Source organism: Drosophila suzukii, chromosome X (assembly GCF_043229965.1).
Source record: "Drosophila suzukii chromosome X, CBGP_Dsuzu_IsoJpt1.0, whole genome shotgun sequence".
NCBI classification, from domain to species: domain Eukaryota; kingdom Metazoa; phylum Arthropoda; class Insecta; order Diptera; family Drosophilidae; genus Drosophila; species Drosophila suzukii.
The window spans coordinates 12,297,512-12,322,660 of record NC_092084.1 but is presented as its reverse complement, the minus strand read 5'-3'; the positions used below and the strand labels follow the sequence as shown (position 1 = coordinate 12,322,660).

At 35.0% G+C, this 25,149-nt stretch overlaps 1 protein-coding gene across 9 annotated transcripts in view; it reads left to right on the top strand.

Annotated features, from left to right (window-relative positions):
- cac (calcium voltage-gated channel subunit cacophony) overlaps positions 1-23,536 on the top strand; it is a 53,577-nt gene extending 30,041 nt beyond the window's left edge. For 3 of the 9 annotated variants that reach the window (XM_017069770.4, XM_065867956.2, XM_017069771.4), the window contains exons 20-30: positions 1,466-1,648; positions 3,397-3,491; positions 5,451-5,732; positions 6,295-6,497; positions 6,803-7,011; positions 16,394-16,515; positions 16,573-16,736; positions 17,246-17,446; positions 19,412-19,563; positions 19,639-19,883; positions 19,951-23,536. In XM_017069770.4, the coding sequence (XP_016925259.2) occupies positions 1,466-1,648; positions 3,397-3,491; positions 5,451-5,732; positions 6,295-6,497; positions 6,803-7,011; positions 16,394-16,515; positions 16,573-16,736; positions 17,246-17,446; positions 19,412-19,563; positions 19,639-19,883; positions 19,951-20,101 (2,007 nt within the window). In that variant the 3' untranslated portion in view covers positions 20,102-23,536. Of the gene's footprint in view, positions 1-1,465; positions 1,649-3,396; positions 3,492-5,450; positions 5,733-6,294; positions 6,498-6,802; positions 7,012-9,109; positions 9,170-12,060; positions 12,279-13,032; positions 13,070-16,393; positions 16,516-16,572; positions 16,737-17,245; positions 17,447-19,411; positions 19,564-19,638; positions 19,884-19,950 lie in introns of those variants that run through there. The other 6 variants (XM_065867951.2, XM_065867960.2, XM_070997623.1 and 3 more) reach the window with 5 other exon arrangements.
- The last annotated feature ends 1,613 nt before the right edge of the window (positions 23,537-25,149 follow it).

The following is a 25,149-nucleotide window of genomic DNA, read 5'->3' as shown; positions in this document are numbered from 1 at the left end:
CCATTCGCTGTTGAATTAATTCTTGTTTGTTTCAGTGTACATATGCAATATTAATAACCATCAATTTATATATATATAGTATAAATAATTCCATGTTCTACAGTGTCGAATCGTGATATATCAATGCAGATCCCACGGTGAGGCGGTATGCGTCCTTAAGTCAGCGGTTGTTGTGTTCGGTTAACACCTAGTTAACCGGCACTCTATTTTCTATATCACGCATGATCGGATGCAAACGGGGATCCCCCTGGAAACCTGGAATGCATCCGCCCATGCGCGAATTTCAACAGCTGATGCGTAAAATATTTTGGCCAAAGCCCCCGTCGAATTCGACTGTATAGTTATTTACAAAAAAAAAACCCCAACGTTTTCAAGCAACAAGTACTGCAACGCTTACTTTCTCCAAAATGGAGAATTCCATTGTACATACCTACTTAACTGTTGTACTGTCCAATTGGTTTTGCGCCAACCTAGGCCCATTTCAAATTAAATATACATACGTATGTAGAACACGCCTCGCATGTTCCACTTTTACTTGGGACGATTAGTTTAGACGAAAAAAAAAAAATTAAATTAAAAAAACCCACGCACAAACATCGCTTTTCAAAATTTCTTCCTTAGACGAACAAACAAATATGTGTATTTTTCTAATCCGTACAGTTTGTTAATTAGTATTTGGCAGATGCCCACGCACAAATCACTATGTTTTTGGGTGATAATCTCAACACAAAACACTAAAAAACAGATACACAAACACACTGATACGCACAGAAAACCACTTAAATAGTTTTTTACGTTTTTATTGATTACCAAAAAATGGTCCGAAAAATTATGTACATTACGATTACTGTAAAAATGGTTAAAACGATACGATTTTGTTTAGCACTTGGCTTTTTTGTGTATACTAAAAACCATACTATGAGTAAATTCAAATTGGATCTTACTTATGATTTTATTTGTTATTTATTTGTGATAGAGCGAATCGACTAACATAGCTTAAAAGATTTATATCGATCGTTATTTCACAACTAACCAATGAAACTACCGCCACTTGTATGTATGTAACTCTCTACCTATTACCTACCTACTTACCTACTACTTACTACAACTGCGCCTAGCCACATACTACTGCACAACTACTACTTCACCCAATACTACCTACTCTAACTAACTACTTACTACCTACTACTACTACTACTACTACTACTACTACTACTAACGGAACGAGCTACTACTAATCGATAGTTTAGATTGAAATGCATCGAATCACGTAGATCGATGGCGACGCCTTCTAGTTCCCCACAGAGCTCCCCGAGTTCCCGGGTTCCATCGAATCCGTACTATAAGACGGGAACGTTAACCAGTCTAATGCCAATTTCCTTATCCGTTCTGTTTTCTCTCTCTCCTCTTTTTTGTTTCTTCGACTCTCTCTTCCTTTGGTGTTTTGGCCAATAATATTTTACAGTCGAACTCAATCAACGTCGGCTTCCTGCGTTTATTTCGTGCGGCGCGCCTTATCAAGTTACTTCGTCAAGGATACACAATACGAATTCTTCTCTGGACATTTGTACAATCATTTAAAGCTCTTCCCTATGTCTGTTTGCTTATAGCCATGCTATTTTTTATATACGCCATTATCGGCATGCAGGTAAGTCAAATACTGGATCCCGAACAAAAAACCTTAGTATCAAGAGTGGTTAAAAATATGCTAGGGTAAACAGTTTGTAAAAGATATTGGGTTAGTGGGTTGTCCATTCTCCACCGACTTTATGCTGCAAAGGGATCCGTTAAATGCTTGAATATTCTGGTGGTCTCTTAAAAAAATACAATTATAGATTAAGTAGCTGTCTTATTTGCTTTTGCATATAGTAACTTTGGTAATAGCTTAGCTTAGTCGAGGAAAGGATGTTGGTTTTGATTAAAAAATCATAATTTGCTGGACCAATTTAATGCCTATCCAATTCAATTATAATGTTTACATCAAACCAAAAGGTTTTCGGCAACATAAAGTATGATCCGGACACGCAACTCAACCGGCACAATAACTTCCAGTCGTTCTCCGGTGGAATCATGCTGCTCTTTCGGTAAACGAGAAAAGTAACCTAGTTAGCCTTATAGTTATTCAATAGCGATTACCCAAAAAGATGGCACTACAGTCACCTATGTATACTCAACATTAAACGTAGTCATTTGTCGAGTCATATTATTCGAAATTATTCGGTCGGTGTAATTATATACCGGAGGGTATCCGCTGTGGTCAAACTCCCCTAATTCTATAAAATCGCATCAATTGTAATCATTAACTCCCATGTCTGTGTTTAAATCGAACTTTAAAGCTTGTGCATATTCGCAATCAATCAATCAAGGAAACCGTGTATGCCGTTTAAAGTTGTTTGATCCGTATTGTTTGCAGTTAAGATTGTGAATTGTGGTTTTAAATCGAGCTACATATTCGTATGCTTATGGTAGCTTTGATCGTTTTCAATCGTTATCAATCATTATCCTGGACTCGTTTCTATCACCAATCGAATGTGAATGTAGCCTATCTATATCATTGCACATTTTGTTTTTTAATGTTGTACATAGATGCGCTAAGTTATAAAGTTATTTTCCCTTTAATGTTTGTGTTTTAAGAAGGTACCAGACTTCAGGTTGTTTGCTTCTCGAATCTAAAAAAATATAACGTCAAAAAATAATACAATGATTTAGTAGGTACGATTCGTACATTTGCAAAATGATTTGGCTGTATCAGTATTTTATGTTGTTAAAAAAATGTTTATTGTATAAAAATTCAGAATAAAAACAAGGTAAACATAGGCAAGTCAAATTTAAACTATAACATTTTTAGGTTTCGCTATTTGCAGTTTGCTTTTTTGATAGTTATTATTATTTTTTAACATATTATGGGAAGAGTATATAGCACAAATTTCAATATAATTTGTGCATCCCGTAACTTTGTTTAGTTAGCTTGCTAATTACCCAAGACTATAATTATTTGATTCGTGAGCTATTGAGAAAATGATATAAGTGTATTTTGTTCCAATGTTGACTGTCATAGAGTTTTAGCTGTGCAATTCCCCGACTATCAGTTCATACACCTACACATCTACATGGACTTTGCGAATCGGGGGAAGTCGGCACATATACTATATATATATATTCCTGATCCTCCTGACCCACTCACACATGGATTTGCCGTTTAATCGTCAGGAATCGCGGGTTTTTCGTTGATAATTAGTAGAGACAGCATTGTGGAGAATAATTGAATAATATTGAGGTGGAGGCGAATCTGTGTAATGTGAAATAACGAATATAACTTAACCATTTCAGTATCTAAACAAAAAAAAATGAACAAATAATCAATGCATTCTTTACCGATATTTGAATCGTGAATAGGTGTTCGGGAATATCAAACTAGGTACGGTGGAAAATTCCATTACTAGACACAACAACTTCCAATCATTTATTCAAGGCGTCATGTTGCTATTCAGGTACGTAACTCCTAGATCTCTCCAGTCATTTGCAATATGTACCATGTACTGTTATTATCCAATACAAAGTTTCGACTCTCAGTAATTAAGTTAATAGTTATACATAAAATACAAGTTAGCATAATTTAACTCTACCACAATCCATATGTTCGCAATGATAGATGTTCGTTCCAGTCGCGATCTTATAATCTATAAATAAATAGTACGTCAATAGCCTAGCGATAGGGTCTTCTAAAAGGTGTCTAGCACCTTAAAAATGAAAAACCCTAGCCACAAAAATATATGTCAGTTAGAGATTTAGACCATAGTAGTCTTAATGGGGTATTCTTTTTATAAAGATTTTAAAATTCTAGCTCATTCTTGGTTTATTTTAAATTAACAACCCATTAATATCGAAGCCACATAGAAAAATCTAGATCTTAGATCGACTCTCTTAGCATATTTTTATATAATCTATATATTGGTTTCTAGATGAAACAGAACTTATTTCGAGGTTCTCCCAGCTGATCACGGATCAATCGGATTTGTGACAACCATATAAACGGTGGTAAATCCATAACAACAACTTAAAACAATCAATATAAAACAACTCAGATCTCAAACCAATTTCATTACATACATTCGTTTTGCGTAACAATAATTACAGTTTTTTGATACCTGTGTAAGTAGATTGAGTTCTAGAATTGCGACACTGATTCAAAAAAGCTGGAATATACGTATACATATATGTAAAATCTATGTATTTACAAACCTGTAGAGCTATATTATTAAAATTACTAAATTTGAGCGCAGCTTGATTTTTCAAAGTTTGCACTTTTCGTTGTTGCAGTTAATCAGTTGAGATTTAAATGAAAGTTTCATAGTTTTACAGTATTGCTGGTAATTTACGTTATAGCTATATATACTTACATACATATATAGTTGTTATATACTTGTACGTCGCAAAACGATTTGCCCTTCCCTACTTATATTTCTCTATATCTACATCTATATACTGATAGTAAAGTTAATAGAACTCTCGATTGACGTATGTCTGTATGAAAATCATATCATTACTTATCATTTTCTAGCCACACACCTAACTTGAATATATAGAACTCATGTACGCTTTAAATCTAGGTATGAAAAGTCTGTAAAAGAGATCGTACTTTCAATTGGTATAAATATCCGTTTGTCCGGAACATCCGCCACCTGGCAACCCTAAGTATTTTTAAATCGTAGCTTAGTCTGTACGTAAATCTATATATATAGTATATAGAAAAAAAATCCATAACCAGAGTCAGAATTGTCGAAATCATTTCATTCCAAATTTTTTTTTGTTTTTAAAGCTTAAACATTATTAAATGGCTGGAATACATAGCTTATAATAAATGTATTATTAATAATATATAGTTTAATAATAACTTAATGGTAATCATATACGATAGCAATGTGAAATCAATATATTTCCGGGACTTAAAGTAATGAATATATTATAAGCTGTTGATATTAAAACATGGCTTATGGTTTTATTCTGATGAAATAACATAAGATCCCCGATTTATTTTGATATGTCCAAATATAGAGTCTATAAACCGTTTAGATACTGTGGATTATAATGTGGAAGTATAAAGTAGATGTGATAGACGCAAGCCTTATATTTTAGTAACTGAAGAATACTGACGACCAAAGAGCTTATTCTTACATATAGTCATTAATAGAGTAAGCCTTACAACATACCTATAACATCATCCAGTCCCTTTTATGTATATACACTATCTGTAAATACATAGAACTTGGTCAGTAGTTGCGAGCCGACATACTCATAAAGTGCATTTTCGTACCAAATAACCTCCATATAGAGTTAGTAACCCCTATATATACCACTTACGAACCATATATATATGTGTACGCATAGAAGTAGGCTCGATTTACGTATTAATGATCTGTTCTACATACCATACAACTGTGGAACTGTAGGTGTGCAACGGGCGAGGCCTGGCCAAACATAATGCTGGCCTGTCTGAAGGGCAAGGCCTGCGACGAGGACGCCGAGAAGGCACCTGGAGAGTACTGCGGATCCACACTGGCCTACGCCTACTTCGTATCGTTTATATTCTTCTGCTCCTTCCTCATGCTGAATCTGTTCGTCGCCGTCATCATGGATAATTTTGATTATCTCACGCGGGACTCCAGCATCTTGGGTGCTCATCACTTAGACGAATTTGTGCGCATATGGGCGGAATATGATCCAAATGCGACGTAATTATCTGTTTAATATATATGTACATTGTACACCACATGACACACCACATTTTCCCCACCTAAAATATTTTTAGTTATATCTTATATCTTATAATTTCTGTTTCATTTTCTGTCATTCGATATGCGAGGTAAAAAAAGGAAAGTGCCAAAGGGCTACCTTTATATTAAACGATTATTATTTGGTCGTATTTGATTCATACTCGTGGTTGGCTTTGTGCACAAGTTGAGCTTAAGTCCTTTCACTAAAGAAAAAGGATTGGGGGAACTGCAATGCCGAGTACTTCATTTTTCTTTAGTTTTCCCATGCATGAGACGCCTGGCCAGTGATTCAACCACCTGAGAATTTTCCGATCTGTATTATCCAGCCAGGCATATTTGACTCATGCATGTTCTCGGCTTTGCCGAGGAACTACACTGTTTACATCTGGCACTCACATTCTCTGACGATCGATGTGAGTGCTGGGTAACATGAATATATTGATTTGATCCTTGTTTCGGACCAAGTACACAAGTGCCTCGAAGAACCCCACTAACTTTTATTATGTTCCCGGATACATAGTGGTAAAATACACTACACGGAAATGTACGACATGCTGAAGAATATGGATCCACCGTTGGGATTTGGAAACAAGTGTCCCAATCGACTGGCCTACAAGAAACTAATACGAATGAATATGCCCCTGGACGACGAGCTGAGAGTTCAGTTCACCACAACGTTATTTGCTTTGATTCGGGAGAATCTTAGCATCAAAATGCGAGCGCGTACGTATTTGTGTTTAAAGTTGATATATACATATGCTATGTAGTTCTGTAGTTCTTTAGGATATTGATGTACTTAAAGTTTGGACTAGAAGTAAGCTTGGTTAAAACCAAATATTTATTTTTTGAGGTATTTTTTGTTTGTACCATCTTCAATAAAACAATAATAATCTTGTAGAGATATATTTCTGGAACGTTGGGGTTTATTTTACTTACTTAAATATTCTAATGTCAAATGAGGAAGGAGATGGATTCATTAGAATGTTAACAGGTCTAATAATATATACATATTTTGATCTACCCATCAGCTGAGGAGATGGACCAGGCGGACATGGAGCTCCGGGAGACGATCACGAACATCTGGCCTTTGCAGGCGAAGAAGATGCTGAACCTGCTGGTGCCGCCGAGCGATCAGCTCAACAAGGGCAAGCTCTCAGTGGGTAAAATCTATGCAGGTTTCCTCATCCTGGAGTCCTGGCGCAGCACGCGGTTCGGCCAGCTCGATTCGGGAATGCCGGTAAGCCACTCAATAACACCGCCCAGCCCCTAACACAAACTACCGCACTACTCCAGTTGCGTAGAATCGAAGATACCCATGAATATGAGCACGGTCCACTTGGACCGACTCTTTCAGTCAAGCCAGATAGTCTCTATGTTTCTATGGTACCCATCCAAGGTTCAAGACCTCAGGAATCTTTAGGCATTACTAATTGTCAGACATAGGCAGTTATATTCTAGGATTACGTCGAGTCGCCTTCTGTAATGTTATAATAAGTCTAGGTCTACATTTAGACAATGTATTGTCAGAGTAACAGATGTATACAAGTCACTCTTCATCTATTCTCTATCAGTCTTTCCAAGCACTTCAAGCTCATGCTGCACTTGAAAAAATCGCCCTAAATTTCAGAAAAGCTTTATATTAACTTGCCTATTTGAAAGCCTAAGCTGTGTTAAAATTTTTAACATGTATAAGGCTGTTTTCTTTAAAGAAATTATTCAAATTCGATTTGAAAAGATGTTTTATGATACCTCACAAATTAAACTTTGCAATCTTAATTTTATAAAATTATTGAAACATTTGGGAAAGCTTAAATCGATTTCGAAAGACAATGTATGGATTTAGATTTTTATAATGAATACAACACTATTTAATTAAGAATTTTTTGTAGAATCTAAATCTTCTTTAATGACAGTAAACAACGTTAAATCAAGGGAATGCTTCCCACCTTAGTTTCTTGAATATTTCACATATTTAGGGCGATTTTGAATTGATTTTTCGGCGTAAGAACAAGAAAATACGCAGTTTAAATACCTTTTCTTCTCTACCACAAACAATTTACTTATAACTAAGCAACACCAACTACAAACTATTCTATTAAATCTATATAACATGGAATAAATATGTGATATTATGATTTCTCTTCTCATACGATTGAATATGAACTCTCTCATTGAATAACAACCAATAAAATAACAAATACTGTAATCAAATTAAACGAGATAATGAAAAATATGCAGAACTGGAAGGAGGTATATAATTAATTTTATATGCAACCTCATGTTTATCACATTTGTACATACAATACCTTATATATTTGCGCACATACATGCCCGTTTGTATGTGAGAAAAATACCCAAACCTTAGTATTACACACTCGAATTTATATAACCACATATATTACGTATACGTAAGATGTGTGTGTACAACCAGCTGCCCATAATTGGCCCAAAAAAGAGGGCCCTTATCAGATCCTATCGAAAAACTAGCGCAAACGAGTTACACTCAAAATTTTGAATTCTTTATGGGCAGTCATTTGAAAAATCAGGGGTAGATCCAGGTGAAAACAAATTAAACCAAAATTTATTTGTTTATATTACGATTACTATCAAGAAAATCCTTGGATCTTCCACTGTGTGGGATGCATTATTTTCTCGATCAAAGTCGAATGAAATGTATCTAAATCGACTCGTGTAATGAGCATTGGAAATACCGTTCTGTAGAAGTCGAGTATCCTTAAGTAATTACTTACTATATACACAAATATATACCTATATATCGGTAGAGTTGACCAGTTCGTATTTTGATTCTCCAGTTTGCGATTGTATGTTCGTTCTATAAGTAGATACGACCAGATCAGATTTGACACACTTTATACAAATCTGTCTGTATTGATTCTTAGATAATTCTAGAGGTTTGCCATTTGTTACTACACAACGTCAACACCAAAATCAAAATGTGGAATCATTCGAACTTAAGAGTCAGATTCAGGGGATTTACAAAAAATAATCAAGGAACATCCTCACACATCCACACATTCCTTAAATATATCCACTTTTAGGTCCTTTTTCTTGATGTCAAGTTAAAATTCATGCAATTTTTAGCTGGACATTGAAAAAACGGGCCTTTGTGGTTTAAATACACACACGTATTGAAGTAATTAATTAAAATGTTTTATCTGTTATCCTGTTTTTGTGCACAACACACAAACGATCCATTGACAACTCAAAATTGAATATTAAAAATCTATAATTAAAAACATGATCCATGTTCGATAAACATGGCAATAATGATAATTGGACGATGTAATAAAAATTACATCAATGATCAATGATAGCGGAAGAAGCCGGAAGACGATGATGGCCATAAATATAGCCCAACGGCAGTCGAGGAGCCGGTATATAATATATTTCCATATATATACCTATCTATATTTCGCTTGGTTTTTCTTTCGCCTTTTTGAATAAAGCTCCTCCTCTACCACATGTTTTGCGTCTACTACTTTTGTACAACTTTTCACCATTCTCGGCTAGAGGCATGTTTACATACGTACTCGCCTAAGAGTATTCAAATATCTAGGAAACCAGCATAAAAGCCTGTCCACCCATATAAAAATCAAAATAAATCTAAACAAAAGAGTGCAACCAAAAAAAAAATCCAGTACACCCAAAAACCTATTATTAACCAGCTGTAGATGAACACCCAACTGCAATGCCATGGTCATGTTTCGCTTAATACACCCACTAGCCAACCGAACTTTTGTTTTCATAGAAGAGTGTAATTCTGGTATAGGTTGCCTGCTTTCCTGCTCTACAGGATCCTCTTAGGACCCCTGCGATCTCCTTGAGAAATCTTTCTTTTCAAATGTGTGAATATAAATGTACCAGGGGTTTACAAAATATATTATTTTAATATACAACCAAATTAAAATGAAATTCCGTAGTAAAGTGCTTGGTTCACCCATTTAGTTTTGAACTGCAAATTAAGATGTCTACGTTTTCAGAGATCCTATCATCAAATGTACTTATAGGTGTAGACATGCTTTCTACATACGTATTTAGTATATGTCAAATGTATTCTACGTGCACGATCGTCGAATACTAATTGTTTAAGAAGTCTGATTCGAAGCTTAAAATAATATATTTGGATCTACTCTGTCTTCTTTTAGAGACAGAGACTATAGGTTAATACACCCTTCACAACTGAAATAAGAAAATATATACCAAAAAGATACTATATGTGTGAAATCGAAAGATCGATGATACACCGGAAGTAATTCAGACAATTATTTTTTGAAAGATCAGTTAAGGGGTTTTTTTGACTTGAAAATGTACTTCGTATAAATTATTAAACATTTATTTGAACGGTGAATTTTAGTTTGGAACCAATTTATAATTATACCATCACATAAAAAAGGTTTCCTGCGATAAAGATAATAAGTCAAACAATTTAAAATCTTAAGGAAATATAATTCTTAAGGGTTCGACGATATGAATAATTATTTTTACATTGTGAAACGTCTAAGTCCTTGTGTGTTGATGCATTTAAAGTGATTGTCATTTAGTTTATTACACACTTAGTGGCTCCTTTTTAAATAGCGCACTATTTTTAAGTATGGATCGGTATGTTGCACTCAACCGCAAGACAGCATTTTGATATACCGACAAAGCCATAGTCTCGAGTTAAATATACATATACCACCTAACCTTTAGTGAAACAACTATAGACTGATATAAAAATGTAAATATTTAAATTTGAATAGATTCAACAAACCATAAATGGATTCAATAAATCCATAATCTATATGAAAAATCAGGAAAACTTTGATTATATATCAGGCAAATGTCCTATATTTAACATTTTCGTTTCCAAGTCGAATTGCTAGTGAATTTCCTATAATCATTATTGCTGAATAGGCATGCTTAAGGTAATCAAGCGATCGCATCAATCTGAAAACATTAATTAAACAATTCAAAATGAAAGCATGGAAGATAATAAAGAAATCGGTCAAATTTATTATGCTTATATGCCCATATGACATTAGACTAAAAGGTAAACCGCAGATAAGGATGAAGTTTCCTAAAAGCTGAACCATATTACAAGTATGATAATTTGTTAGCAGAGATTATAAAAGTGGAATGGAATGGTTTTTGAATAAATAACTTTGACTTAACGTTAAAATAAAAGAATGAAATATTAAACCATATATTTTATATTTCAAATTAAGGGTTCTTAAACCGTCATAAGAATTCTCTTTCAGGTCGAATGTCATATGGGTATTTAAGATTATAATTAATTTAGTACTTACATTTAAATGCCATACAAATATAAGTTTACTTTTTCTTTTCGACACCATTAAAATTCCTTTTGTTATGAATAGAAAAACTTAATTAAATTTCGTACTCACTTGTTTGGTTGACCATTTCTCTAAATTGGCACATAATAATAATAACAATATTAAAAACAATTGTAACAATTTTGTCTTATAGCGGTACCTCTTAGATTTTCTTTAAATCATAGTGAGTTGTAAAAATGTTTGCGCATGCTTTTACCGTATTAAGCAAGCCTCTCTTTTAAGCTACTTATGAAATCTTAAGCGAAAGCATCTCTTATACATTGCCTCCTCTAAACCCACATAATACCGACACAATCCGAATAGAGCTTGACACATCTCGAAATGCTATATACTACTACCATACCTAAATGTAAAGATATTAAGCAGGGGCTATCGCCCCATTATTAATAATCGTACATATGTATAAACCAATATATACTATGCATATGTACATATATGCGATAATAACAATACTTTTGATTATTATTTGTGTTCTGTAATCTACTCATACTTTTTAATTATTCTATAATAATTCTTACATTCCATTTTCAATGCTTATACAAAAAAACAAAAAACAAAAAAATATCAAAACAAAAACCAATCCCAAATGCGTTGCAATGTTACTACATCAATATATTCACCACTCACCCAACTTTAACCACAACTGTGTCTACAATAAACAACAATCTAATTGAATTGCAACACTATCTGAAATCTGTATTTCTACAACTAAAAAAAAACTACAACTTAATTTAAAAAAAAAAAAAACCAAACACACGAAAAATATTCATGCAAACGAACAACAACGACAAAAAACGAAAACGAAACTAAAACTAAAACTAAAACGAACCGGAACGGAATGGCAATTGAAAAAATCAATATAAAATCAAAACCACTGCACTTTCCTGTCTACTGTCTACTATCAACTACCAATTACAAACAAAAAACCGTAGAAACAATCATTCTTTAACTGCCTACTCGATATGGCCGCCCTTGACAAAGGAGGATCGCGACAGGGCTCCATAAGTTTCGAGCCGAATGGGGAAGGAGCCGCCAACTCACAAACACATTTGTTAGCCAGCACGCACCACCACCACGCAAACGGTGATGCCGAACACAACAGTTTGGCAACACTAGCACGGCGGAGTACGATCAGAAAGCGATCAGTTAGGTAATTTAAAACAGCTTCAATCTTAACTATAGTCCGTAAAGTGCAAAGTATCATCTCCATTGCCATTGCCATTGCCATATCATCACCATCAAAAGCACACCAAAGTCATCAATCCATTGCCATTTCAATTCGTTCATCCTAAAAAAACAAGACGAGGAGATACACATCAAAGAGTGGTCTTCTTTTTTCGATTGTACTCAATATGGTATCAAGCTCAAACCTTATGACTCGTTCCAGGAATATCTATTCCGCTTTGCACAAAACAGTATGCTATAATATCTTCAGCTGTATATACCTATTCCCAAAGTTTTAATGAACAAGTCAACGAGCAAGGCTTTGATTCTATATAATGTTTTAAGCTTTATATATTCCATTGCGTCTCAAGATCAAGTAAAGTACAGAAAAAGACTAAAGTTCTCAAAATTCTTAAAGCTGTTTATAGATCTAAACTAATAAGTCTGAAATTTTAATTTATTATTAGAATTTCTGAAACCTTTCTTAAGGATTTCCAAGCAAACTTCTTAAAGTTTAGATCTAATCTAATGATTATTTTCTATGATCGTAAAGAACCACAGCATACATTTACATACATGCATAAGAAAACTTTCGTTTCACAACACTATCAAAATACAATTACTACTAACAACACTTACAAAACACAATTAGCAACTAACTACAAGATCTTTTGTGCCTTTGTGCATTCTCAACATTGACATAAGTAAATTGTTTTTCTTCTAATTTTTAAATATTTCAGAAACAAAAAGGTGAATAAGTTTGATAAACTCCAAGCGGTAAACCAAAATGAAATTATCAACAAATTTTACTTATCAAAAATAATAATTAATTGTGTATTATATAAATATATGTGAATACTCTTTGTGTCCATACTCCGTTTCCGATATAAATGTTGTTCACAAACCGATTAAGTCAAGTAATCTACTAGTACCTTTAAATACATACTCACTCATAAGTATATGTATAGCTGTACGCGCCAATGTACGACGTATCTATGACTATGTAAAGTATGAATATAATATATAATATGCCAGATTACCGGGTGCTGAGCTCCAAGCATAAATATATCAATACATACATCATATATACATGCGCACATGTGTGTACTGCGTATTCAACCTACTATAAATCTTTAATTTGCGTTTACTCAATAGTGCAATACATACTCGTACCTAAATGTTGCATAGCAATTTTTAAAAACATTAGAAACGCAAAACTTGGCTTAGTACTCGTACTCGTACTCAATGTTGTAATTTGATCGTTTCTATAACCACTAAATGTACTCCTATGTACGTAGGCGTTCGTTCCTTGGACAAGTTTAAAGTGGCAACGAACAGTGGACGGAAAGGCTCTGGCAAAGCGCCATTCAACCCGAACCAAACTCAGTCCGATCCGATCCGATCCTCCCATCCGATCCCATTTTTCAATCCTGCCAGTGCACGGAGGACCAGAACGTTAAATTTTGGCCAGAAATCTGGCAATTCCTTTCTTTTTACGAAAAGGGATATGCAGATTACCCTTTTGAAAAAATACACCTGTGTGGACTTAACCAATGTAAGATAACTTCATTCCATTCTTTTCAATTTTTTATTAAATTTCAACTTTTAAGATATGGGAAATGAAGATTTCAAACTATAGTTTTTAAGCTTTTCGATAGACTAAGTTTATTAAACATTAATTTACACAAAGAATACACTGGTCCTCTGTGCAATGAATTTCTTTAAATTCGTTTAGTGGACAATGCAGGCCTCTTTGATTAAAGCAGGCTTAGTTGACTTGTAGCTTCCAAAAAGCGGACTTGCAATCGTTTTTTCCTCAATAAGTGTGCGCCCCTTTCACCAAATAGTTTGCCAGGCCCTTTAAAAATAGCGTAAATATAGGCAAATGCAATAACATGATATGTTTTCACGTACAATATACCAGCAATGTAAGATTAACTCACCATTCCCAGTACAATTGCGACCTAGACATTTCGAAACACCTTCATGTTACACAAGAAAATGAGGATTTCTTACTCACAGATCAAGTCGTCGATGCCTCTGTCACATTAATCGTTTATTCGCATCAGACATGCCAGCTATGTGAAACAAGTTGGCGGTTCTAACTCTGTTCCCACTCACAGCCTCTTGGGCAAAGTCCGTTAACCCCGGGTTCAATCAGACAGAAAATCATGCCTGTTCTGGTTTTCACTTATTTTTACATCTGCCCATGCTATCAAATCTGAGTAAACATTTTGAAAGTGAAACCCGGAAAAGACTTGATATACTTTTATACGTACACATAAAGCCATTAGGAAAAGAAATACGTCGGTAGTAGGAAAATGCGGGGTATGTCCTTATTACGTATTTTATAATATAATGCAATTTTTTCTTATTATTCGGCCTTTTCGCCCCGAATATTGTAAAATGATATATTTCGAAGACGTAGGTCACTTTTGTAACTTCCTCTATGTAATACTTACCTGCAGTTTTTTTATTTGTTTCTCTTAGGGAAAATATTTCAATGACTCGTAACATCGCTAGAAAACTGTTTTTCTCTTAGAGTTAAATCTACCCACTTAACACACGATCTGTAATTTGAACACTTAATGTACTCCCGCCACTGTTTAATATAATGGTTTAGAGTTAAAATTAGGCGAAGAGGTTTCTTTTGCCCAAGTCAATTTGATTCTTGATTTCTAGCGAGTTTTCCCTCTAGTTACGCATATAAAGGCGGCTTTATGTGTAGGTAGTAATTGTTTTCGACTTCGATTTAAATGTAATAAGTATAAAGCTTTGGTATTTGAATGTTATTCGTTAGTCCAACCACGAATGCGAAACGGTTTGTGTACGGTAAGTAAGTTCGTCGATCTTGTCAATAATAAATTAATTGACGCGACGCTCGATGAAGCTGCTCTTTTGACGGCCCAAGCAAGAGCAATTGGAAAAGGACTCAGGACCTGACCACAACCCATTACAACCAACCATTACACGACACACTTATCCAATTAAATTGCTCAAGTAGTGCATGCCTATATATTAGCTTAGCTTTCATTGTTCCGCCTTGTTGTTTTTTAAATTTTGTCACTGCTTTACCAAATAAGTAGACGCTATTAAATCACACGCATGTTGAAATCCTTATTAACTTGTAGAGAGAATTCTAGCTCAATCTTCACTTTCCAGATGCAAAGATCGATTAGTACTTACTTGTTATTCCTTTTGCGTTCAACTTTTTTTGTACTACATCATATTACCATAAATATAGGACAATAAACCAAAAATATAACGTAGATAAAATCGAATAAACAATTGGCGTAATAAGTAACGCAATATGGCAATCATATCATTCCCAAAAAGACCTCAAGTATGAGAAGACATCCAGTTAATTATGAAAGTACTCGAAACAAATTATTGACAGAAAGTGACGAAGTATATATGTATATGTATACTCCTGAGTAGTGTATGGAATTCCTTAAATGTTACATGCCCTCAAATAGGTTAATCGAAACTACAATCCAATATAATCCCGCATTAAAGAACCTTTCTATACAATCTAGTACAATTTAAACGCATTTGAATATGTATTTTGTTGCAGTGGAGTAATGATTGCTTTTGTTTACTTTTATATACCGTATACGTATACCCCTTAAATACTATATCCCGCAAAGTAAGCATACATGTCTCTATGTATATTTATTTTGTAGCATTATACCAAGTACAAACATATATACATATATATTACCTAAGCTCCATTATGGGGCAATGGACATCTATAGTTCCTAATTTATAAATACACAGACATACTTAAAGAAATGTAATAGTGCAATGAATGAATCCACAAGAAATCGGTCTAGAGAAATCCAAAATCCCAGATCCAAATTTTGAAAATGCTGACAAAACCTAGTAATTCATCCAATTAGAATCGATTCGGACAATTGGAAAAGCTCCCCCAATCCCAATCCATCGGCTTACCCAAAACCTGAACCCTAACCTTAACGTTAACCTGATCCTTAAAATGAACCCAACCTTAGTTCAGAATCTTTTTGGACTGATTTCGAGTGGTGGCATTCATGGTGATTCATCAAGTTTACTTATTCGTCCCGTAATCATCTTCCAAACTAGATGCTGGAGCTACAGGACGCATCGAGACATCCCTCGCAAGAATCACTTACCGGTGCCGATGCTGGCCATTTACATCCTGGACATTCGTATATGAATGGCCATCGGCGATCGCCTAGCTTGAGGTAAGATTGGTTAGGGCAGTAAAGTTCAAGATATAACTTAACTTTATATTTCTACAGGCACAACGGCTCTCCACTGGCCAGATCTCCAAGTCCTCGACGGCGTGGCCATCAATACATACATCATGATATCGGGTTCTCCGATACCGTATCTAATGTTGTAGAGATGGTCAAGGAGACTCGTCATCCTAGGCATGGCAACAGTCATCCGCGGTATCCAAGAGGTATTTATTGGCCGACACACGGCATTTTAACGAACTTAACTAACTGAGTTTTGTGTGTGTGTGTGTGCTTGTTGTAAGCCCCATTGATCTGGTTAGGGAACCTTCAACATAATGATCCTTGGAATGGTTTGTCTGTATCCGATGTTGCCCTTAATCACTCATGTATATTTTATATTGGACGGGCTTGCAATAGGCACACATAACCAGGGACTTGGAAATTCCAAGGATTTTTGATCTATTTTGTAGAATCGTAGTTATATACATATATAAATATATGTCTACAATTCCATAGCTATTAACGAAATCTTTTAATACAATATAATATATTCCAATAATAATATTTTCATTTCGGTTAAGTCGTCGGTAATTCATTGTTTTTATTATCTCTTCAAAGACAAACAAAAAATAAAAAAATTAAATATGTTGCTAAAATCAAATACGTAAAATGTTGTGCCCCGACATCCTTAATTATTACTTTTTTTATTATTGTTGTTATATGTACAATATAGGTTCATGGTCAGCATCGACAAGTCCGGCCCGTTCGCCTTCGCCTTCTCGATATGGTGGTCATTTGTCTCGCAGTAAACGCACTCAACTGCCTTATCCCACATATGGGACAACCAGTCTATGTCAAAGATCACGATCGCCGAGTCCCGCTAGACTTCAGGAGATGCGTGAACGAGACAGACTTGGTTATGGGATTGATATGGGTACATCCTTAGCACTTGTTATCTAAAGTCGAACAAGATCAATCAAATTAAACAAAAAACTACTCAACTTGTTTTCTATATATGCTAGTATTTTCTTCTACACAAATTTCAACTTCAACCATTTCAACTTTTACAAACATCAAAGATCAGACATGCTTACTCGTAAATCGTAACTCGTAACTAACTCGTATTCGTACATAGTTGCCAACCATGCTTAACATGTACATGTATTGTCATGCCAAGGCGTTAAATCAGAAAAACAAACCAGTCAATCAATCAATCAATCAACCAAACAGTCAATCATAAGCTTCAATTAACTGAATAGTCCTATACTTATCATACATCCCATTCAACCACAGCTCACAGCTCTCAAATCATTCAGATCTCCGATCTACCACACCGAAGAACTCATAAATATGTGCTCAACTATTCGTACTTGTACTCGTACTCTTGTTACACTAGCAGCGTTTATTGTTTTCATTTCTCTAGATGACATACTCGTACCATCCAATCCACCTATATTATAATCACATCTCGTATGTATGGTACTGACATGTACAGACATTCATCCTCATCCTTAAACTACCACACTGAATCTCTCTGGCAAATGAACTGTTTTTTTCTAGAAATCTATGATGGTAAGAAGACATGCATATAAGAGGAGCTTAAATCTATTCAAAGTTTAGACTAATTTCGACGGACTTGTATTGTTAGTGAGGAGAAAACCTAGTGCTTGTACTGGTCACTTTAAAAACGGAATCAAAGTTAAAAGCGTAATTTGTGTAGGGGAGAGATAAGTGAACATCATTTATTAGTCCATCCACTATCCCCCAAGAAGGTGAAGTTCGTAAGCCATAGTCGTAGAACTTTTTTTTTGTTCGAAATCGACCTCTGTCAGCCTGACTAGCACAGGACAAGACACTGACCAAGAATCTCTATTATAAGCTTGCTTCTCGTTCCAAATAACACCCATTAAGTCCAGCCACTATACCAAAGATAAACAGGCAATATCTGTAACATGTTTCAAGTATTGTTTTCGTATACGACTTTTGGGCGGTGAAAACGACAGAGCTACTTTGTATTTACCAGAGGAATAATTTGGGATGCAGCTTTTGGGTGTTTCAGTATCTAGACGTGTGTGCATATTTATCTATCTTATCTATCTATGAATGTGCGTCAATAGTATTATGCACCGATTCTTAATCCATCCTTTTCGTTTCTGCATAAATACGGTATCTATAGATCGAATCGAACAGTCATGCATGTTGCCATGAACAACTTAACTGCCGACCGGCCATTCCCCAAATCATCCAACTACTTGTGTATATTTCTCTCAATACATTATATAGCACTGTTGTTCTTGTTCCATATTTTTTTTTCCATAGTTGTATAATTCCGTACGGTGCTCAAGTAATTGCACACGCTTATCAACGTAGATACAGTGAATGCATTTTTGCATAGCAACAATTGTTTTTAACATCATAAAAGTTTAATACAATGGGCTGTGACTGGGACATGTTCAATATTTTCACAATTTCAAAATCACCTTTTGAAAAATTCATAAAATCCCAATTGTTTAATTTTAAGTAACTTATTATATTCTTTTTTTTTGTAACAAAGTCAGATGGTAACTTTAAGAATCCAAATACGCAATCTTACTTGAATTTGAATAAAAAACAATCACATTTCGTTTAAAATGTCTGTCTGATTGTCTTCAAATATTAGTGAGTTAAAAGAAACCTTATCGAACTTTAAATAACATGATTACCGAACATGTCCCAGTCCATTTTATGTTTCAATTATTTGTATGTATGTTTTAAGCATTGTCCATGTTAATGTCAGTGAAGAACTACTTAGGTACACTTTGTTCAGTATCATAACAGCAGAGTATTTTTGCAACGATTTATGCCCTTAAAGAGAACATCCGTTCAGGCCGCAGGGAAGTAATGCCTTCAATTCCCGCAGGTGTAACGCATGTGCAGCATAGTTACCCAACACTGGCCTCCCGAAGAGCCGGAATCGGTAGACGTCTGCCACCGACTCCCAGCAAACCTTCAACACTGCAGCTCAAGCCAACCAATATCAATTTTCCCAAGCTGAATGCGAGTCCCACACATGTAAGATAAAAAAAAAAAAAAAAAAAAAATTAAATACCATATTATTCAATTGTATTATAACATTATCCCTTTTAGACACACCACTCAACGCCCCACAGTGTTCACTCGCTACCACACCACCGTGACCTGCTGCGAGATCCAAGGGACATGTACTACAGTAGTAGGGAACGCGAGCGGGATCGCGAACGCCTTAGGGATCGAGATCGGGAGAGGGATCGCGATCGGCTGCACGAGTACGACCTGCGCTACGAGTACAGGGATCGGGAGCGAGAGTTGTACGAGCGCGAAAGAGATCGCGAGCGGGAGGTCGAAAGAGAAAGGTGCGTTGTACTTTCAATATAGTTATACCATATAGTATATAATCCATATACGTATTATCATTCACAGACTGGAATATATAGCACCGCTGTCATTCGAACAAGCGCTGGCTATGGGCCGAACAGGTCGTGTACTGCCATCTCCAGTTCTAAATGGTTTTAAGCCAAAGAGCGGTCTGAACCCTCGACACTCCGATTCGGATGAGGAGGATTGGTGCTAGCAAAGGCTTTGATTGCGATCGCGTAATCGAAAGGATCAGATCTGGGTATAGCATCAGGCCATATGCTCCTCTTTGTCAGCACCAAATTTAGATCACAATTTTGATACGATACGACACAGATACCAGCCCGACCATCAGCAAACCCATCCACATGCACACCAAAAGCCACAGCCACAGCCACACCCACATAGAGAACCACACCTACACCGACACCGAAGGTATGACACGAATGTATCGACACCGAAACTAGGAACAACTAAATCTGATATCAAATTGGCTGGAGTAAGCTTACAGGAATTAAACCCAAATCGACAACCGCAATCGCAACAGAAGCAAGAGCTGGATCATCAAGATGGGCGACTTGAGTGGCTCAGGTGGTGCCGTTTGGGGTCATATCCCCAATCCCCGGTGATGGCATCATTGCCGGAAACCAGAGCAACATCGCCCCAATCCGATATTCAATACATCAGAAATATGAATCTAAAGAGAAAAGAAACCGAAACCGAAACCGGAACAATTGCAATAACACCAAGGACAACTAAAACTGAAGCAATGATATTAAGCGTACCAATTACAATAACGTCCCCATTAGCTATTAAAAAGATATATTCAGATAATGACATTAATTATAATACCGAACGAGATGATGATAATGCTGATGGCAGAGTGGATGAGGATGAAGCAGCAGCACATCGTTATCACCAGCCAGAACTAACCACACCAGATCTACAACACGAGCCACCACTGCAGCAAGATCACCAGCACTATCCGCAGTATTCGTATCATACGCTTTAAGGAGTATTGGATCAAGAACCAGAATCCAGAATTCAGAATCCAGACTCCAGAGTCCAGAATCCATAATCCAGAACCACTAAAAGTGCAACTTTAATTGAAACTGAAACTGAAACGCAAACGGAAACGAGGTGTAAAGATTGTGAGAGAGATTCTATTCCAAAGGGGAGTATTCCCGGAGTAGGGAGACGGAGATATGTAAACAGATTAGAGCTACTATTTGCCTAGAAATAGGAGTAGAACACTTATTGTTAGATATGAATATGATCAAGTGTATTGTACTTTTTTTCTAATGTAAGGACAAGCCTAGACGAAGAGCACATCAAAATGAAACCAATGATAGCGGAACTCCTTCAAGCAGAACACACATAGATCTAGGTCTAAGTGCATAGGAAATATAAATTGTAGGTACTCGCATACATTGTAAGTTATATAGGACATAACTCGAGGAATCAGTAATCTGCAAGCGTTTTTGTCTTGTTTGTATTTAAAGTTAGTAATTGAATTATGTGTATTTAAATGCGACATTTTATTTATTCTATGTACATACCAGATAATTGTAGATATCAAATTTTTGTATGTAATATATTTACCTACGACTACCAACTATTATAAATACCTTCGACAGAACGAACCCGATAGCAAATATTAGCTATAATAGCAACAAATAAGCGCATTTTAGTACCCTACGATTTTTTAGTATTCTGTTATGTATGTATACTTGAGCGAATATTTTTTTTTTTTGTCGACTTATAGACACGTAATGAATTCAAACACAAAACCCAACTACAACCAAGTAACTCAATTATGACCAAGAGTATGTATCTGTAAAATTAGCATTATCCAATGGCATGTGTGTGTGTACAGACTTTAGGAATTTACAATTTACAATTTACAATAGCTTCGTTGTCACATTTCTTCATGAGGAGGGCACGTTCTTTTCACAATGTTTCCCTGTACTCTGTACTCGAAGATAGGTTTATGCTTCTGTTAATGTATTTCCGAAAGTGTTTCGTATGCTGAAATTAGCTCCTCTCAGACTTTCCGATCTGTTGAACAAATTGATGTCCATTTGTATCTATAATCAAAGAACGAAAGCATTGATTTTACAATCGAGCATCTTCAACATAAACATGTGTAGATATAATGCATACACCTCCGGCTCCTCATACTCGAATAGAATGTGTATAATGTGTAAAAATGCAGAGCTCATGGCACATCAAGCGTAATATATTCAAATATACAACTATATGCATGCACACAGCCCCTCCAACTCACTATAGAAAATGCAGACATCATGTGTATAGATAGACGAATCGTACATGTTGGACGACGGGATATCGAAGAGCGCACAATAATTGTAATTTAAAGAAATGAATCCATAACTTAAGTAAATAATTATAGCAGCTGAGCAGTAATGCGAATTTACACAGCAAATGAACTTACCATTACGTTTATGACGATGACTAGTGGCGTAGATTGCATACGAAGGTAGAAAGAACATTTAGCAAACGAAGTAAATCAAGAATCACTAACTCTTAACTAACTTAACTGGGCTGACTTCAGCTATGTACGATACTTAAATATTAACTGAGCAATACTGAATAGGGAAAACGACTAACCTAGAAGCGATAAACCAAAATATACACTTAAAAAATGGCCAAAATCGCCATTGAATTAAAAATTTCGCCATTAGAATAAATCAATAACACTCTGCCATCACTTAAAAAAGTTTCATTTCTTATCTAAAATAAGGAAAAATAATTTATTTAATGTTTCTTTTAAGCCTCAGGAAATTTTTTAAAGAACCAAAAAGTTGATTTTAGGTTTTGTTAGATTTTAGTTTTAACAGTTTTAAAAGGTCTGAAAATGGGAAGACTTATGTAAATACATTTATGAAATTTTAGTAAATAGTTACAAACGATTCAAGTTGAGATTTGTATGATTTTAGAAGAAAGTTTTTTAAAATATTAGTTATTATTTAATTTGATGGCGATTTTCTAAAGCTAGAAAAAAAGTTTCGAGTGTGAGAAAGGAAACCGAGAAGCGTATTCTTCTATAGTTATTACAGATTAGTTACGGACGCCGACAAACAAGCATTCAAGATATATATACACGCCTACATAGATAAATATACAATAGTTTATAACTAGTCTCGAATAAACAAAAAACCGAATTCCATCGCTTAGGGAAATCAAAGAATCGCCGATATAGAAATTCACACTCCAATTAATTGTAAACACACAGCGCATTACCGAGTGCTGTTGCACGTTGTAATTCCGAGGTTCACTTTTGACTACTTCCAGTAAAAATTTGCCCACGTGGCGAATGTTTCAAGTCCTCAGTCTTAGGCTAAGATCCGATTTTTGACCTTCGTTTGCACTGCTTGCTTAAACATTAAACATTCCAATTCGAATTATTACTAGCGATATCCTCACACAAGTAGAGTTCTTGGAAGGGCAGCTTAGGGCTCATTAGCTCAATTACTACTACTGAATCATTGCCCCGATGCCAAAACTAAAAATTATAAATAAATAATAAAAACAAAACCAAAAAAAAAAAATGACAAAAAAACAAAACAAAAAAAGAACAAAAACCAAAAGAAACGAAACCAAAACCAAAAAAATAGAAATGAGTACAAAATATGAAGATAGTTTACTAATATCGTTTCGATATTAGATGTTTATCCAATCCATCATTGCCTCTAGAGGAACTATTTAGTTAGCTAATAATTATTGGCATACTTGACCATTTCCATTCGATTCGCTTTTAATGCACACGACCTTCGCTTCGTCCTTCAACTTAGGCTCTCTGACCCACTTTACTCCTACTTGTACATTCCTACATACTTATATGGTTAGTTGGTTAGGTGCCAAGTGCAGGGATCAGCATCAACATCATTTTGTCGGGGAAGAACAATTCGGGAACCACGTCCCGCCATTTACCAAACTAAATTTCAAAAAAATCCAAAAAAAAAAAAGTTATATTAATATGACAGTGCTGCTATCGATTGTTCTTCCAGATCCTTGCATTCCTCTCTATCATAAAAAGCATTGTCCGAATATTTTTTGAATACTCCAGATTCAGATTCAGATCTACATAGATGCTTGAAGGCTCGGTGCAAGTTCATTATATTCTAAAGCTGGTAAAACGCAACCATGATGAAGTGCACACAAGGCTGCTGCCGAGCCAATCCCTAAAAAGGTGACCCCAAATGGTGACCCCGAACGGTCCGCTCCCTGTGTTCCCTGTCTCATGTCGTAGGTGGCTTACTTTTTTTAAAAACACTACACATTTATCCCCAACTTTACGATTCGATTGTATATTTTGTTATTTGTTTACTGTCTGGTGTGAACGGTAACATGAAGGAAAAAAAAAATAAAATACATATTTGTAAGTAGATCTGACTTTTTTTTACAAAGCAACCGAAATATAGGATGTGCGAGGAGTAATATGCGAATAGGAAAGGAAATTAATAATAAAAATTAGTTTAAAATTAGAAAAATGTAACTGTTACGGCTAAAATGTAATGATAATACATATACATAAATATATAAAAAAAAGAAAGGATTAATATATAAATATCTTAATTTAATATACTAAGTGAATAAAGCAGTTAAAATAATTACTAAGATACGCTAGAGATAATTAAACTACATTTAATAATTATGTAATTATAAAGATGACTCGTAATTTATATACAAGATATACATACATAAACATATAATAACATAAATACCTGCCTTCAACAAATTTGTTAATAAAACTATTAATACTTTCTTATTTTACATAAAGTAAAGGAATACCATAATAAAAAACATGAAGAAAATAAATGTCAGAAAAATACCACAAAAAATTGCATATTTCGAGTTTTATTTGGAAAATAATATAAAAAAAAAAAATATTTTTGTATTTCAAGAACTTGGGGTAATACTTGTAAAGCCTACGGTTATAATATAATCACGTCAAAAATCATGAATGTATTAAATATGTTTTAAGTTCCGGTTCAAATTCCGGTTGCTATGAAAAAAATATCTTTTGACCTGTTAAAATTGAAAATACAAGTAAGGGAATATCTAGATATGTCCTAGCTTTACGAGCACTATAAAAACCAGATACGAATGGATGATTTATGGCCGATTTAAGTGCTTTAAAACCCCCCTAGAAACGAACAACCCCCGTCAGTCAGAGCTTCCATTATGAGGTCTGTTGAAAAGTGGGTTCCATACTCTCCGTCCTCCAAAGCAGAACAGCTG